The 18,473-nt window shown below is 37.9% G+C and overlaps 1 protein-coding gene across 1 annotated transcript in view; it reads right to left on the minus strand.

The window, feature by feature from the left end:
* The window catches only part of cntn3a.1 (contactin 3a, tandem duplicate 1), a 70,509-nt gene continuing 52,036 nt past the window's right edge, over nucleotides 1–18,473 (minus strand). Inside the window, exons 11-22 of the mRNA XM_053316873.1 lie at nucleotides 15,336–15,463; nucleotides 10,367–10,542; nucleotides 8,240–8,357; nucleotides 6,873–7,031; nucleotides 6,511–6,660; nucleotides 5,597–5,667; nucleotides 4,835–5,069; nucleotides 3,428–3,543; nucleotides 2,961–3,147; nucleotides 2,092–2,204; nucleotides 984–1,152; nucleotides 1–108 (exon numbers count right to left, since the gene is read on the minus strand). Coding sequence (XP_053172848.1) covers nucleotides 17–108; nucleotides 984–1,152; nucleotides 2,092–2,204; nucleotides 2,961–3,147; nucleotides 3,428–3,543; nucleotides 4,835–5,069; nucleotides 5,597–5,667; nucleotides 6,511–6,660; nucleotides 6,873–7,031; nucleotides 8,240–8,357; nucleotides 10,367–10,542; nucleotides 15,336–15,463 — 1,714 coding nt within the window. The 3' untranslated portion in view covers nucleotides 1–16. The remainder of the gene's footprint in view (nucleotides 109–983; nucleotides 1,153–2,091; nucleotides 2,205–2,960; nucleotides 3,148–3,427; nucleotides 3,544–4,834; nucleotides 5,070–5,596; nucleotides 5,668–6,510; nucleotides 6,661–6,872; nucleotides 7,032–8,239; nucleotides 8,358–10,366; nucleotides 10,543–15,335; nucleotides 15,464–18,473) is intronic.

The following is an 18,473-nucleotide window of genomic DNA, read 5'->3' on the forward strand; positions in this document are numbered from 1 at the left end:
TTCCTGCAGATGTTTGTCATAGTACAGTCCTGGATGTGATGATTAGAGCTGCAAGGTTGACCAAGGGAAATGCTGAGCACTCTGGAGCTGCACCCATGGCTATGGCGCCTGAAATGCACAAGCAAATCCAAATATAACAGGTGTTAGGTCTGGTATTTTTAATGTCCGGTGTGGTCTAGAAATATGAACTCTGACATAAAGGTCTCACATAAATTATCACAGCACAAGAATACCAATTGCAAAAAGTATCCAAGAATTACTAGATCACTACAGAGAGTTACCAGATGGTGTGAGTACACACTTATCTCAATAGATGGCACTAGTGCATAGTGCTTACGTCTGAGGTGACCTGAGTCGACTTGTGAGGTGGGCACAGCAACAGACATAGTTTGATAAAAAGAAAGAAAAATCCACCCCTATAACACTTCAACACTGTTTGAACAACCAGCTACTGGCAATACTCCTCACAAGCCTAAGCCTATTTAGTTGTTTGATGATATATATTTCTCAGGCTTTAGATAACAGGCAGTATTTCACAGATATCTAAGACAATTGTACACATGGAGTTCATACTTAGCTTCAAAGAGAAAAGGCTTATTTGAAGAGTCATCACTCTACACAGTATTTAATGGGAGTCAGAGGTATCAGTTTATCTGTAGATAGCAGCGTCAAAAGACCATAATGCAGTGGAGTCGCAGAGCATCATGTAAGTCAGGGCTAAAATGTCGAATTGTCACAAGCTATTTTGTAAAGGCATTAGTATACATTTTATGTATTTGCTTAGACATCAAAGTCACCTCATGAGAAAGGGAAGTTAAGGAAAAGTAAAGTTGGTAGACCAAAAACTTTTTACACTCCTTCAACAGAAATTCCTTATATATTCTAAACACTAGTGCATGGGTATGTAGAACACTCAACACTTGCTAACATACATATTTGATGTGATATCTTACAAATAAAGACATGGCTCAGGACTGTCTCACCTGCTATCTTGGGGATGGTAATCTGGCGGCTGCTGCTGCCTTCCCCACCCTCACTGAAGGGTTTAATCTGGATGACATAGTCCTGGTTGACAGGCAGCGACAACTCCAAAGAGGTGGTGTTGGTCTCCACCACACTGGGGCGGCTGTGTTTGTCCTTGCTGTACATCACCTATAGAGAGCAGAGAGAACAATCATAAAAATGTGATTCTTGATAACACATTGACAAGCATCGACTCAAATCTAATTGTAAATGACCAAATGTGTTGGATGACCAGAAGAGAGGGTTCAGGAGTAACAAGGGGAAAGTATGGATGTAAAAGTCCAGATTGTTCAGCTGCAGCTTGAATTTATTCAGTGGATACACCAATCCATTTAACATACAGTAAGCTTGCTCTGTGCAGTGACTGCAGGTGATTCAGTCCCAAACTTCACAGTTGATACATTCTCTTAACGTTTTAACTACTTTTTTAGGCTGATAAAAAGATTCATAACCACCTGATGTTTAATCCTTGAGATGATTCTTAAAACATGTATTTTGCATAAGATGTTCAGAGTATGCTGCTATGATAAGTGAAGTGTCAAAATGTGGCAGAATAACAATCAATCACCTGGGAACACTGTACATGTATGCATCAATATGCTTTTGCTGCAATGACTCCTCCTTTAGTAACAATCCAAAAAGCTGTACATTTTTCTACAGTTTGTAGCATGGGGGTATTATTGTAAAAGAGAAAAGGTAATTTGTCAAGGAATATAAAAATGGCACTGATAGATTTCACATAACCAGAGCTTCAATATGAAGTGGGGACAACATAGCTTCTATATCAAATTAAATTGAGTTAACAAAACTGTGAGGGGTTTAAATGCTTTATGACATAATGTCTAAAATAAGTAGGCATCTAACCTTCCTTATGCTGGTAAACAAGGGTGCATTCACAAAGAGTTGTCAAGACTGACAGAAACATGTACTCATATGGAGTAAATGGACCAAGTGACAGTCTGTCATTCTCTGTTATGTTACAATCTATAAAACCATTCACTTGTCAGATGTGTAGCCAGTCCACTTTAAGCTCTCTGTTTTAGAAGTGCAAAACTCTTCACTTTTTACCTTATATCCTGTGACTTCTGACTCATTCTCCAGAGCGTGGACTTGGTCCCACCTCAGGATGACCTTGGAGTTGGAAGTGTTCCACATGATTTTGACTGGGGCTTGACTAGGTGCTAAAGGAGGACAGGGGGTGGGGAGGCAGAGGAAGAGGAAGGTGAAAAACAACAAGCCAACTAGTCAATAAACAGTAAAATCCTGAACCAACTCAGCATGAAGGATATTTCTCATTATCGGTTTATTATCCCACTGTTAGGAGGGAGCAGTGGGATGATAAACTAGGCAGAGTTTAGCTTCCCACACAAAACGTACTCTAGGAATATTTGAGTAGGAGTGAGATCAGTCTTTGACTGTTTGTAAAGGGGATGGATTGGAAGACAAGAAGAGACATGCAGGAATGTGTAATAGGTATATTATCACTGTGATCATTTATTTTAGACCACCCTATATAGGCTGGAAATAGCTCATCATTTGCCAGCTATGCCTGCATTGAAAATCGCTTGGTATGACAGTAAATGAAGCTAGGCTTCACTAAAAGATTTGCCATGTCTATCATATGTCATCTCTCTGTTTCAGACTATTATCAGTTGTGAGATGCCACAAAAAGCAGGAAAGACTGAAAGCTGACATGTATGGATATAAACAATGCAGGTTTCAAAATATTTTTAAAGAGCTGTGGACGTTTTATGAGAAAGAAATTGCATGTTTTCAGGCATCACCTAGCTGTGCATAATGCATTTTGGTGAATGCAAAAATAACTGTTGTTACACAAATAAACGCCACATGGAACCTTTAAGGCACCTGCAGTCAGAGAAAAACAAACAAAAATGCACAGTCAGTTGCCAGCTGTGTGTTGTAATGCGAGTCCTTACGTGGTTTCTTGGTTGTGACATTGACTATGCTGCTCTGTGGACCAACTCCAGCACTGTTATAGGCCCTCAGGGACATGCAATAGGCACTGCTGCCCTCAAGATCCCTGATGAGTACTGAAGTTTTATTCCCCACCGTCCTAATCACACTGGCTGTGTCCTGCTTCTCTTTTTCACGCCAGTACCGCAGCTAAAAAACACACAGCAGATACAAAGATATCACTTTATCAGTCTGCACGTAACTGCAAATACTTCAATCTACAACTATACATTTGTGGGCATGAATCCTGGAGGGCTTCAACATGCTCATATACTGCGGTTTACCTCATGAATGAATAATTATATACACAGAAATATAAAAAGGTCATCCAAATGTTTTCCAATGAACACACAAATACAATGCCACTAGCGGTTGGCACTGTCTACTATATTTGAACAATTCCTATTGTGTGGGCATGTGTTAGGTTGACCTCATAGCCCAGGATGCGTCTGCGATTGTTGCTCCAGGCAAGTGGCTTCCAGGTGACCTCTACCTCGGACGCTGATACACTCCTCGCCCTCAGCCTCCCAGGAGCTCTGCTGGGCTCTGAAACGCATACAGGAGAGTCAGCATAATGGAGGAGACATGGATTCACTACACCCACGTCTACAGTAAGACTAATAAATATATTATAGGTCCATCCAATCAATCTTTTCCCACATAATCCTGGAAAAAAAGTTTTTGCTGGAATCTGTATAAGTCAAAAGTGTGACATATCTGTGACAGCACAATTATATTAATAATGTGTTTAACAATTGAAGGGGTTTTGAGCTCTTCCATAAGAGCTCACTGATAAAGAAAAAGACTAATTTAATACTTTGCAGGAATAAAATATTTACCTGCTTTGCCAATGACATGTGCATGTTTAGAAGACACACTAAATAAGATAAAATTAGCATGTTTGGAGGACTACCTTTAGTTTTTACATCAAGCAAACCTTAGACATAGAAAAAATTATTATTATTAAAAATATTACTGAGTTTTGGTGGGCAACTTTCCTTGATAAGCAGCTGTTTGTGTGAGTGCAAAACTGAAACAAACACTGCTTGCAAGTGGCTGTGAGAAATCTTTAGACTAGAGTCTATCGATTGTACATGACTTTATAGCCTCTGAAAACCTGTGTTCTTAAGTATTTCTCTATAATAAAGTATTTATTAAATATTTAAATGCACCTCAGAAAGTTCAGAAAAACATTTTGAAGGTTTTACCACATTTTACCTGCATATTTGCAGCTGATCTGCACCTTCAGGACATGATATGTGTGGTTTGATCAGATCAGATTAATTGACTATGACTTCTCGACATAAACAAACAAACCAACAACTGTTACCAAAAGTTGGTTCTTATGTTGCTGAATCCCAATTGGTGTATGGAAATATTGTATGTGACCTAATTTATTTCCCCACTGTGCCCTGCCCACTTCAAATCAGTGAAATGCAAACATTCTCATGTGAAATAACCAAAAGTGTTCAAACATGTAGGACCACATTACTCATGGTACAAACTGGTTGATAAAACATGTTTTAATTCTTTTAAGTTGTTTGGGACCAGGTTTTTAGACCCAATCCACGCTACATAGAACAATTTCTAGTGTTCAGTTGTAGTGACAGTTATTTGAAATCGACAAATGTTTCTTAGAGAGTTGCACGACTTTGAGGCACTAGGTGTTTAAAAATGAAAATGACTAAAACTGGAATCAAAATACACATTAAATAAGATGAATCTAATGCTGCATTGTTGAAGTGTATAATTGCTGGCACAGTGTTAGTGTTGCTATACATTCCCAGAGAGAAATCAGTTAGTATTTTCTATATACAGTAGCTGTAATAGTACCCACCTTCCTCTGCTGAGTAGATGGTAGTCACTGTACTGAAAGGACCTTCTCCCTTGTTGTTGTAAACCCCGACTTTGACTTGGTAAGGGGAAAAGGGAGGGATGCTCTCATTCTTGAAGACGTATCTTGAGGCGTCCGGGGATGTGACAGCAGCTTGCATCCAGCCTTGTGCCCCGAGTGGGCGGAAAGCCACCACATAGCCAAAACCTGGACCGCTTTGCACCTCCTCAGGAACAGGCTAAGGAGGATTGAGAAGACTCAGAAGGGTGACTCAAGAGAGACAGATATGACTGATTTTAAAGTTATAAATACCTAAAGAAATGCACTATGAGCACTTAAAGGAATAGTGCTGAGGGTCATCCTGTACTTGCAAGCCTTGCATGAACTTATCAGTGTCTGGTTAAGAGGTTTTATACTGAGAAATAAAATTGAGGTATCCAAACAGAGATGGAGAATGTTAAAATATACATTATTTCACAGCTGCTGTGTTTCATGCTGCTGTATTAAAAGGTTGGTATTGTACTTTTCATATAAATGTGAAAATTGTGCTTTAAAAAAAATTTAAATCAATTTTAAATACATTAACAGTCAAACGTTTGGACACACTTTATCATTCAGCTGAATCGGAAGGTAGAATCAGTAGTCCGGACTTTTGACCGGTACTGTATGTATTTATTTTTATATAGCATATAAATGAAAACATATTCAGAACCTCTGACTCAAACACAGAAAAAAATCATGTAATGTATGTAAATGCATGTTTACCTCCCAAGTGATAACAAGCTCTGAACGTCCCCCACCACCACCGTTCACTCTGGCTGGTGTCACCCTGGGAACTGACAGATCAAACACAACTTTAGAAAAACCAGTTTACATATTCAAATATATATATCAACATATGTATGTATAAGTATCTGCAATCCTAAATGAATGAATAATGTAGTAATGTAGTATGTAGCACATTGAATCCAGTGACTTAACATCCAAACACATTTTGCTCTGTGGACTTTTCTTGGAGTTCTAAATATTCACATGGTCAGAACAAAAATGAAACAGGGACCCACTCAGACAAACAGGAGTGCTAATAGTGGTTAAAAACTCAACAGTGTACCTTGAATGAAGTCGTAAAATACTGACATGTACTCGGTTAGAGGGTCTTTTTATGGGTTGTTCATTATGAAACTGTTTCTTTTGTTTTAGCAGATAAATATTTTTCTGTATGCATATGTGTCTGTGCATGTGTTGCATGTGTCCTAATATGTGTGTACTTAATGGACACTTATTCATGCATTTGGCTGTGGATAGTGTTATTTTTTCATATAAATCCTTCTTAATCCTGTAGATGAAACAGTTGGTTCTGTATCAAACATGCTGTATCTATTATATATATTTCATTGCATTGCCTTAGAGGATTTGTTTTTCCATGTCAACATACACACATGAAACTGTCTGACTGACGCTGTCTGGCATCAATATATTTCTTGTTAATGGTGAATGAATGTGTTGTATGCCCTGAGGAAGTGAAGAATTTTATGAAATACGCTGGTACAATTAAGTTCTTTGAAGGGATCTAATTGCTGCCATGAAGTAGGATCTCTTTACATATAATGTGCATAATTTGAGAAAGATTTCTGTCACTATTGGCAATGGAGGAAATGTAAGGGACTTCTAATACATACGCATTTCTTTGGTGCGGGCCTTTTTGGAGGGTTTGCTGGGCTCTCCTGTTCCTATGGTGTTGGTTGCCAGGACTCTGAACTCATACTCCACCCAGGGACTCAAGTCAATGACAGTGGCTGACAGCTGCTTCCCCCCGAGCAGCTCAGGAACTGAGGAGACATCACAGAAATAACCTTTCATCAAAGCCCTGCAAGATCTGCCACTGAAAGTTAGCCAAGCTGATGATGTGTTATTTACTGCCATTTCATATGTGGTGTTTGAAAAGGATACCAGTCACGCGCCCTTCTTTCTATTTTATCTGCTCAATAAACAACTACATTTGCATAATCTACACAAAGACTGTCAGATGAAACCAACCTACCAGTGGTTACAGCCTGCCACCCGAGAGAGAAGGGCGTCCTGGCCTGGATGGTGTAGCTGAGGATGGGACTGTGGTTGTCCATCCCGGGTCCCCAGGACAGAGCAGCAGTAGTCTCTGTCATATCAGTCACCTGACAGTCCACAGGGGGGCCGGGGGGACCTGGAGGGATAATTAGTCATAGTTCACTCACAGGATGACATATACTGAAGCGATTAATGAAGACAAGAGTCAGAATAAAGTTCGAGTGGGTGGCTCATGTTTAGTACAGAGAGAATCTCAAACTAACACGTTCTGAAGCTTAAGTGCAATACTGAACTACAACTAATCCAAATACGGACGTACGTATGTTTGCTACGTTGGAGGAAGAGAAGAAGAAGAGCAACAACAGAAAAATCTAAACAAGGAGCAAAATCTACAGATTGATTGATTCAAGCAAATGTAATCTATTTTATCTCATGATATGTCTTTCTGCAGAGTAGCTTATTATACTGTAGTTTAGGCAATAAAGAAGGATCATAACATGTCCTACAGCAGTGGTTCTAAACCTGGGGATCAGACTCACTCCAGGGATTTTCAAGATAAATCAGAGGAGTTGTGAGAAGAGCAACAAAATAGGAAAGAAGAGAAAGCATGAATATACATACAGTTTGCCTGGCTTTTCTCTTGTAAAGTACTGGACATGTCTACTTCTCCTAAAAGTGACATGAAATCTAAATATATAAAATGGAAATTCATTCCTTGGTGAAAGTTTTTATAACTCACAAGCATAATGTAACCTTTGATGAAACAACATTGGTTTATTTTAAGTAGTAAAAAGCCAGAGAGGTTGGGAACCGATGCCATAAAGGGGTATATGTATTGTTCATTATCAGGCTTGTCATGCTTTAATTATATCTGCCACAATAGCAATGTTCATATTCTTTCATTCAATTTGTGGTAATGTCATAACTCATAATGGTAATGTTTGTCTTGCAAAGATTAGTGAGTTGATTAATTTAAAAAAGTCAAACAGAACTGAATAGAAGATTATTGACTTACAGTTATTAATAGATACAGTACTTGTGGTGACATTCTTTCATTCACTGTCAAAGGCAGTAAGCACTTGGCATGTGAAAAGACTTGCAGTGAAAACATCTTTGCTTTGTGTTACACTACAGTGGAGAGCCTTTCTCTGAAAGTGCCTTCTGTCTCAACATTGTATCTCCACAGCCGCCGTGGTCTTGCATGTATTTAAGAGAGTAACTGCACAGCTGCAGTGGTGTAAGTGTGGACACTTTTGTGCTGTGACACAACAGCTTAATGCTTTAAAGCTACAAATCTAACTTAAAGGTTTGATTTATTTTTACATGTGTGAGGGACATCCTTACCTCTGACTACCACATCAGTGGCAATAGACACGCTGTCCACCTTGGTCTGTACTGCACATGTATATTTCCCAGCATGCCTCAGCTGAATGTTCCGGATCATGATGTCACCAGCCGAGCGCTGTCAGTGCAGAAGTTAGGAAGAAAACAACGACAAATTCACAAAATTAATTCAAATGACTGCAAATTCAAGTGCAATGTCATAGTGATTTATTTTGGCATTCAGTTTATTACATTATGGAAGATAAATATACAACACAAGTCCAATTACAGACTAAATGACTGAGTGCAGGTTTTCATCATCATTTAGCATCTTTTAGCATTGTTGCCCAACAGCATTCAATTGAAAGCAAGTTTTTTTAATACTGTTATTGTTCTGTACTGTTCTATACTGTCTTTCAAAATGAGGCATTTTTACTGGATAGACATTTTGAGTCCCATAATTTCATCAATAATTCCACCAAGTGCAACTCTCACAGGAGCACAGCTACCCACAGGCAGTAACAATTAGCCCCACAAAAACGGAAAATGCAAAATGCTATAAACCTAACAAAAGAGGGCGGCTGTATCCAACATTGTGGTTGGTATAAATATTGCTGGAGGCATACATAACTGTTCACTTAAAAGATACACTATGTTCTTTAACAGCAGACTTCAATAGTGCTGCAAGGTTTTTAACTGTATATACCTGATTACTATAGTATCTATCTGTATGTATTTTAGTATCTATAGTATTTGAAAATAACAGCTTGAATTAATTAATTTTTATTACATTTCTGAGCAATAATGCATTGCTCAGGAAGCTTGCCACTACTCAAGGTATGATATTTCAACCTTAAGGTACTATAGCCTTTATCATTGTATATGACTCACTCAGCTTCTTAAAACAGACTTTTTACTCAGTAATGTGTAATATTTACTCTCAATCTGTATCAAAGATGTAAACATTCAGGGAATGATACTGCAGATGTAAAAAGTACACTGGAATATACACATTTAGGACAGCACCTGTACCTGGATGGTAGCAAATTTCTTAAGCCCTTATAAACCTGTGAGTCATGACACTACTGTATGTCACAAGCTTTACTGCTATCTTGTGCTCACAGCAGACTCATCAAAAATGAAAAACATGTCAGGGTCTCCTCTAAAAGAGAAATATATGCACGTTTGAGTAACGAGACGATGCAGCAGTAATATGTCATCATTTTCCTTTCCACAACATGTCAGCACCATACAGGGGATTGGTGCAGAGGAGTCAGGTTTTCAAATGAACTGCAGGGAAACACACAATTATAAAGCGCCTGTTGTTCATGATCATGCTGAAAGCAAATAATAACAAGAGGAGATAAAGAAGCCAAGACCTCATAATTGCTTTTCCTAATTAAAAGAGAAACATATTTGGTGTTAGATGATCAAATGTAATGCATGAATGAGCATTGCATAATGAATTCATTGGTTGATGCTTTTGTCAATGGAGGAAGTGTTATTAACAAGCAAAACAGGCAAACATAGAGCCCTCTTGTTCAGACAAAAAAAAAAATCTCGTCGGTATGATTAATCATGAACAATTCTTTACTCCTTAAAAGATTTGCCTAAAATTAAGCCGTAGAGAAAAAAAACCCCATAAATGTTAAATGATCACTTTAATGAGTCACTTCTTTAGCAGTCACTTTAAACTACTTTATATGTGTACAACTTTATCTATATAACAGAAGCAATATGAAGTGTGAAACTATACACATGTAGCTTTACTTTAAGCCTGTCCTTAGACTCTTGCTGAAAGCTTTTTTTTAAGCCTCAAGTCATAAGTTCAAGTTGAAACACGAGGACTGTCAAGAGGATACAGAAGTACTTGTTTTTTATCTCAAGAAATGTTACTTGGCCAACAAAATAATCTGGCATCTCAAATATATACTGTTGTTCTGCCACAATAAATACTTCAAAGGTCATTTGAAGAACTCAACTCAGAATGTGTGTGTGTGTGTGTGTGTGTGTGTGTGTGTGTGTGTGTGTGTGTGTGTATGATTTCCAGAGAACAAAGGGATGTTCAAGAGAAAGACACAGGCTGCAACATACAGTACTGTATTTCCTTTGGGGACCCAAATGATTTTAAGACACGGATGCACTTACCCCACCAACTTTTTCAAAATAAGCCCCATGGCTTCCAAAGTGGATGACCTGCTCATTGAAGAACCAGGTGAACTTGAGGTCCAGTGTGGGGTCGTGAGATACCTGGCAGGGTAGCACAATGCTCTCACCCACAGTCACATCCAGATGACCTGCTGGACTGGTGATCACAGTTGGGTCTGGAAACAGAGAGCACCAAGTTAGAGGTGGGTGGTTTTTCTTTGATGTACTGTTTTGCAGACAGTTCAGGGTGCCTACAGTATAAATAGCAATCCACTTCTTTCAGCTGACTTGTTTTTAGTTCTGTATGTTCCCTGAACACAGAGAAATAATTGGAAAAACATGTCACACTCAAAAACAAGTTGCACCAAATCCAGGCCCAGATATTAACCAAACATTAACAAAGGCTCTCAGGATAAATTACTTTTGAGTCTGGCAGTAAGTTTATATTACATCTCTTTCTTTGAGTTTAATAAATCAGAGCATGGTCTTATATATATCATTAGGCTTTGACAGTGAAGAAGTAAAATAAACAAACAAAAGGAAAAAAGTCTGCCATTATTGCAGGTCAGATCTGAGTCTATAATTTGGCTCTGTTTGTGCCGAGACAAAAAGCCATCCTATTTCATCCTCAGCGTGGTGCGCATCAACATAATCTTTGGTCTGTCTCAGCTGGGTGTCTCATTCAACAGCAGTGCGGTGCAGAGAATATAGTATGGGTTGAGAGGCCCATACACCAATCCACTGTGAATTATGCATGCATGTCATAAGCATCTAATGGACAGGCAAGCCAATGCAGCATGTCAGGGGGAGTAAAGGTCTATATTCAGCTCTGTCAAAACAAGCCAGCTTGTTTATCTTGCACCCCCTAAGGAGAACTGGCTGGTCATGGCAATGCATTCCAGGTGAGTCTTAGGAAACTTTGGCACTGGATGCAAAATGAGAGGGGCAAAACTTTCTGCTTCTGATAGCAAAGCTGTCACGCTCATTTCCTGCCATGACTGGAAGGAAAATCACAAACTGGCTCCTTCATTCTCTACAGCGTGCTCTGTGCATGCCAATTCCCATTCTGTAAACCATAAAGAGTGTTTTTTTATTGTATGGATCAGAGAGTGTGTATAGCCTGGATTTTAATGTTTCTATTTGAATTAGCATAACATCCATATTGAACAACCACAGTCTGAAGATGTGAAACCTAAATAATACGCTTGTGGTTCAGATAAGTCAAAACAACATGTCTGGGATGAAGTGGAAGCTGACATCAACTCCTGGTGGAATCTCTGGAATTATTTACACTTGGTAAGTCAGGTGAAATGCAATTAACTGCAATTAACTTGACAGTGAAAGCAAGCTGTGTTCTGAGGACCAGAAGGCTGTACCACAAACAAAGTTCAGCTCAGTCTGGCTCTCTTTGGGTTACCTCGCCTCACTGACACTAACATTGTTAACCTGGAACTACTAGTATCACAAAGCTGGTGTCATCTGGCTCTGTTAACTCTGGGCTTTCTAGTGCATTCATGTGAAAGATGTGACATTGTCAAGTACAAGTGACAGTATCGGAAACATGATTGAACTACTTATCATACTCTGGGGATAATTCAGATTTATAAAAAGCAATAAGCAGTATTCAATGAAGGGAGACATTAGAAATAACTTCCAAATATCAAATATAAGGCCAGAAATAAGTTTAAGAATTATTACATAAGGAAACTTTGCCCAATTAAAATGTAGCTACAATAGTCACAAGGTATTTAGTGTTGTAAACTATCACTTACAGTAGGGGCAAGAAAAGGACTGTGTGGCTTTTATGGCCGCAAACAACTGTGCCGAAAAAAAGAAACCATGTAATTCACAAAGCACCCGCAAAGGGTGAAAGGCACCCCAAACTGCGCTGTCAAGCAAATAGTGTCTTGGTGGTCCTTTGTTATTTGCACATATGCAAATTAGATAACATGCATACATTTGGCGCAAAATTGTCCCCTTTCTATGCAAATGAGCCTCATTGAAAAACAGTCAATTCCACAAAGAGCAGCACTAATAGGCACACACAGTTAGAGTGAAATTATTTGCTTCTTCAGAGAGTTGGTGGAAACTGAAGCACACACTCACTCACTTATTCTCTCTCTCTCTCTTCAAATCTTCAAGCTTGTTAGGCATTGAATGATATTGAATTGATATTGAATGATATCAAGGGAGAAATCTTCAGTCACAGATTGGGGGGATCAAGTGATTTTGGGGTGGTATGCTTATCTTGAACTTTCAGCTACTTAAAAATAAAAATGTCCTGACAGTACTGATGGAGATCAGGATTTATCCATGCAGGCTGCTTCATTGCAATCCCACGTATAATCCTGAATCTGTGTGTAACAGCTGACCTGTTGATGTGTAGCAGAACACTGTCAGATCCTGACCTATCAGGTGTTAATGAAATTACCTCTGCTGTGCATAAATGTGCACAGCTTCTTTCTCAGTTTGGAGATGCATTTATCATTTCAGCTCCTGTGTGATGCTGCAGCCAGCTGTGACACACAGCCAGCTGTGGACAACAAACAGAACATCAGTATTGATGTTTCTTCAAAATCCTGGATACGTTCAGTCACACCTGAACAACATTATTGTAAGATTCAGAAAGTAATCTAAAACATTTCAGACCTGCCTGAGTCACATTAATAGCTGTGTTTTGACATTTCAGTCAATTATGTTATAGATTTGAAATACTACACGAGTAAAAGAATATGTGCAAGTTGGTTTGTGATTGCGGAGAGTTCTGTGTGTGTGCACCTCTGCTAACTAAAGCCACACAGTTTGAGGCTTTTGTGCTCTCTGCAGTTTTCATTCTTTCAAGTTTTGACCCAATCCTCTGAAATGAACTTGCTGTGCAGCATTGGTTACCATGATGATCTAGCCCAAAAGCCCAAAGATCACTGGCTAACTCTGTAGTACCTCACTCACTTCATTTGACATTCACAGATTTATTTCAATACTAATCGTAAAATATAAAATCATATGAAACTTGTTGATTTATCTTCAATTGATAGGAAATTTACTGTTATCAATTTTTGAGGATTAAAGAATTTATCAATAAATTAAAAAATATATACAGATTAATCAATAATAAAATATATTGATTAGTTGCAACCCTAATCAACAGTAAAAGCATTGACTGTTTACTGCAAATACTGTGCTTGTGCAGTACCTCTGATTAAAACTTGAGAGCAGTACTGTCCTTGACTAAAGATATAATTAACCTTCCCTCTGTGACCAATATAATAAATACACACATATATACTGTATAACAGCTCCATTCGTAGATGTAGAGGCTGGGGGGGAGGGAGGGGGGGTGGTGGTAAAATTGGGCTTCTGTGCAAACCAATTTGCAATTCAAAAAACCTGTGAAGAGGAATAACCAAAAGGCATTTTAATAGAGCACTGTTGTTGACTCTGCTCTTTAGAAGGACCTAGAAAATTCATTGCACTGCAGAAGTGTGTGATTTAAATGGATTGAAATCTTAAACAAACCGAGCATGGCTACGAGCCACGGTGCAAAAAAAATATGAATTAAACATTGAGGCACATGAATGCAATGAGCCTCGTGTCTCCAGCCACTGCCAATCAACTAATTGGAATGTATATCTGTCAGGTAAGAAGAGGGCTAGGCTTTATAGCAACCCTGCTTCACTGTTTGTTCATCAAGTGTACAGTGCCGGTTCATTTAAAATGCAACACTGGTTGTTATCTCACAGCTCTTGTAGACTGCCAGATAATTTGTTTTGTATTCCTCCAAAATACTGACAACCAGAGATGATGTTTTAGTATATTACAAAAGCTGTATAGCAAATCCTGCACAAGCCCTGATGTTAATTTGTGTTGCGTTATAAAGTTCATTCTTAAAATACACCACAAAAAGCAAACACCCAGATAATACTTTGCATATGCTTGGTGTCTTACAAAATAAACATTATTGCAGTAACTGTATCATTTATGTGTAATATAAGAGCAGTTGTTGCCAAAAAACTAATGAGGATAAAATAAACAATGACTATGTCTACATGCACAAAATATTCTAGTTTTTGCCATTAATCTAAAAAAGATTCCTACTGAGCTGTTTACAGTACATGGATAATTAAAATGAATATTCTACTAACATTCCTGTTTCCATGCAGAGGGTTTTAAGGGTTTCCCTTTGCTTCAGTGGGAATGGGAATCACAAAATCTCTGCAGGCAGTGAAGTAAACCAGTGGGGTGAAAAACATTAGTGAGCTGCTGCCTGATATTTATAGGTGATGCTGATATGACTGATATTATAAATGTATAGTTACAGGCACATCCAGTACCTATGTTGTCCCATGATGTGTACTACGTTAAGTGTTTATTGTGTAACACGCCGAGTCGTCACCGTCAGTCGATGGCATGCATGTTAGAATAATAGCCAATCCTCCGTCCCCATCATGGAGAAGCTGCGTTCTGTTTTTCCAGCCCGCCATTAACAGCTCTCTACTCTTCTCTCATTCCTCTCTTCTGTCTGCCTTCCTGCTCCAGCATATCATTTTGCCTGTGCAGGGGTCCGTTACACAACCAGCCCGTCATGCATCTCTATCCCAGGATTGCAAACTGTTGGCTAGTTAGTTTGTTTACAATGCACAGAGCCACAGAGCGAATATGTGTCTCAATTGGCCCCCACAGAGACACATATTGAAATGTGCTGTATAAATGTTAAAGAATGCTCTTAAGACCTGAATGATACAGGCACATCCCACATGTCTTAATCACAAAATGTTACATTCGGAATAAGGCTTAATGCAGAATATCCAAACCTAATATGCTGTTAATATGAACTGTATTACATTCTAAATATTAGGGTAATAATAGTGCAATATTAGTATGTAAACATAGTCAATAGGTGATTTACAGCAAACCACCTAGGCCTGGTGTCTGAAGTCAAGTCATGACAAAATATTAAATGGTATCTTACCTTTAACCAGAAGGCTGCCAGCACTGCTCGCTACTCCAAACTGGTTTCTGGCTACACATGTGTAAAGTCCAGCATCCATTTTTGAAACATTGGAAATGCGCAGGCTTCCACTATCCATCACAGTAACTCTGTGGGTAAAAACAGGATATACATAGGTACAGTGTGTGAGTATAAACATCACTATGTTAGGTCTGTTGACAGTTCATCTACTCTACTCGTGGAAGCTTGAAGTGTCATTTTTACATATATTCAAACTGCATAAAATCTGTTTTAAATGAGCAAGCCCCCTCTCCTTAAGCATTTTAACTTTAGTCTGGAGTTTATCTCAGTGACTTTTAATTGGCTCCCTTTGCTTTGGTGTGACATAAGGAGAACCCCAGTGTGAGGAGTTTCAGTTTGATTTCTCACCACAGAGTTGATAAGACCAGAGCAAGATCACTTGGGAGAGGAGTCTCATTTTGATTTCTCAGTGATAGCAAAGGGAACTTTATATAACTGAATACTACACAGTAGATCTACTCATACTGTGTAAGTGTGTCTAAATTGTTAATAAGAGAAATACTGCATCGGCAGAAATAAATATACAAACAGAATTGGACAAGAACATGATTTTCTAAATTCCTGGCCTGCTGCCTAAACAACTCAAGTTATCCCAAATGCTTCACTAAATGCAGCTAAAATATTCATTTTAACACAGTTAATCCAGCACTCCTGTATTCAGTGCTACAGTGCATGGTGTTTTAGAAAGCTCACCCTAAATGCACCGTTAAGTACGGATGGAAATGCAGTGTAATGCCAAAGCCCCTTTGTCAGTAAATCAGATAAAAGCCAAGAATAAAATAATTTAACTATGAGATCATTGAGTTCAATATGTTGCCATTATACTGTAATAATAACAGCGTTTGCAACCTGGATAAATATCATGTATATTTCAATAAATAGAGAGTAGATGGTAAAACTACAAAAAACAACTACTACTCCTACTGTTACAAATAATAACAATATTTAATACTCATATGTCTTAATGCACTGAGACATAAAATAAAAACCTATCCCAACCAGTTTGTGGAATTTATCCAATTGAATCTTGTTTATGTCACTAAAATTTCAGCAGCAGAGGAAAAAATGTGATCTGTCTGGTTGTGTGGTAATAAAAGGAACCTCTACAACAGATTGCACAAGCAGTTGGCGTCATCAGTCAAGCCTGACAGATTTTATCTGATAGAGAGAGTGCACTGATAACACCAGTCAAAAAAAAGGTGCTGGAGTGATGCAAAACTAAATATGAAAGAAGTCAGCATCAAGGCACTGCTTGAACAAAGTGTGTATGCTTCTGGTCCCTGACGAGTTATCTTCCATGTTGAAACTTCATCAGACAAGAATAGTTTCATCTCATAGCAACAATTAATCTATAGTTTATCATTTCACTCACTTACACTTTCTTTGACTCAGACAGTCACAGCTCATTATCATTTGTGTGTGTTTAACTATAAACTATATTAACCCTAACCCTAACCCTAACCCTAACCCTAACCCAGTACTGACAGAGTAATATAAAGGCACACATTTCCAAGCTGAAAAACTAAACCTAAGAAATGTTGATGCTGCAAGCCTGAGAAGATCAAACATTAGAAAAGTGAAATGAATGAAAGGGTCACAGGTGACTGAAGCACACAATAAAGAAATAAATGGGTTGATTAAAAAGACATTCCTCAGTGAAAAATTAGCCACATACTACACAGTGAGCCTTGATGAAAAGTGATTTCTCATGTGTGCAAATAATGAAACAGAAGTGCTCATTTCTATTATTATTTTTTATGTTTGTTCTTATTATTTATTACCTACATTAGCCTTCTTGTTCTGTTGTTCCTTGTTTGTAAAATTAACAAAATGTGCAATAAATACATGTTTAAAGAAGTGCTCATTTCAAACCTTTATTTTATTCAAATATAATCAGATATCACTAATACAAGCTTTATATAATGCAGCACTAAATTATTTACTTTTCATACCTGCTGTTCATGTTTGATCTTTCCTGTAAACAGCTGGCTTAAAAACACATTTTCCTTGTTCTCTCTTCTTTGATTTCTGTAATTACTGGAGATAATCTATCACGTACCTTAAGAGACAGCGTGGATGAAGTTTTTTATTCTCCCTTCCTGCATTCTCCTTCTGTCTTTTGTCATTTCAAATGTTTTCCAGTGCTTCAATACTTTGAGGATACAGTAGTCACTGTTTCTTAATTTACTGTTGTTCAAAGTAAATAGTCTAAAATAAATAAAGCCTACATTATTGGCCCCTACTAAAGATGTTTCATTACTAAGCTGTAAATCATAGTTGTATTGTCTTTGTTAATTCCTATTATTAGTTACAGTATATCTGTATTAGGTGTCCTAATTTAGTTTATCTGTCAACCTGAATGTGATTTACCAAAGAAGCCTCTACCGTAATCAAAGACAACATCGTCTTATTATTTATTTGCTAAAAACATTTTATTTTGGGGAAGGTAATGGAGAGATCTAATAAGCATGAATAAATTAATTAATTAATTAAAAAAACTGCCCCCATCTGTCTGAAAGCATAAAAATATCGACTAAACCTCTTGTCACAGTTTAACACATTTTAATAAGTCTGTGATGATACAAATGTCCAAAACTCTTGTTGACAACAAGGAGTATTAGATGAGGAAAAAATAGATCTTATAAATATTCACAGTTGGGGGTCCAGTATGTAAGAACTTGTTAACATCAAAGGGATGGAAAAACAATTAATAACTACGGGTCATGATGTCAAATCACACTGAGATTACCCATTCTTCATTAAATATTTTCCTTACATGCTTGCAGTGATGGTGACAACACACTAGAGAAAACAAAATCAATAATGTGTCAATCATCCTTACTGATCATCATGAGACTTCTGTAATAGTAGGGGAAGAAATGGTTTGTCCTTCAACTGTCACACTGAAGTCAAGAATCTGCCTTGTTGAGATGTTCTTAAACAACACCAAGTTACTGGGTCTGATCTCCAGGCATGAAGAAAAAATCACTACTGGGATCAATAAAATATTACGCTGTTAACAAGATAGGTCAAAACCTAGAATATGGCTGGAGCATGTATGGTCAATGTGCAGAATTG

Source organism: Scomber japonicus, chromosome 4 (assembly GCF_027409825.1).
Source record: "Scomber japonicus isolate fScoJap1 chromosome 4, fScoJap1.pri, whole genome shotgun sequence".
NCBI classification, from domain to species: domain Eukaryota; kingdom Metazoa; phylum Chordata; class Actinopteri; order Scombriformes; family Scombridae; genus Scomber; species Scomber japonicus.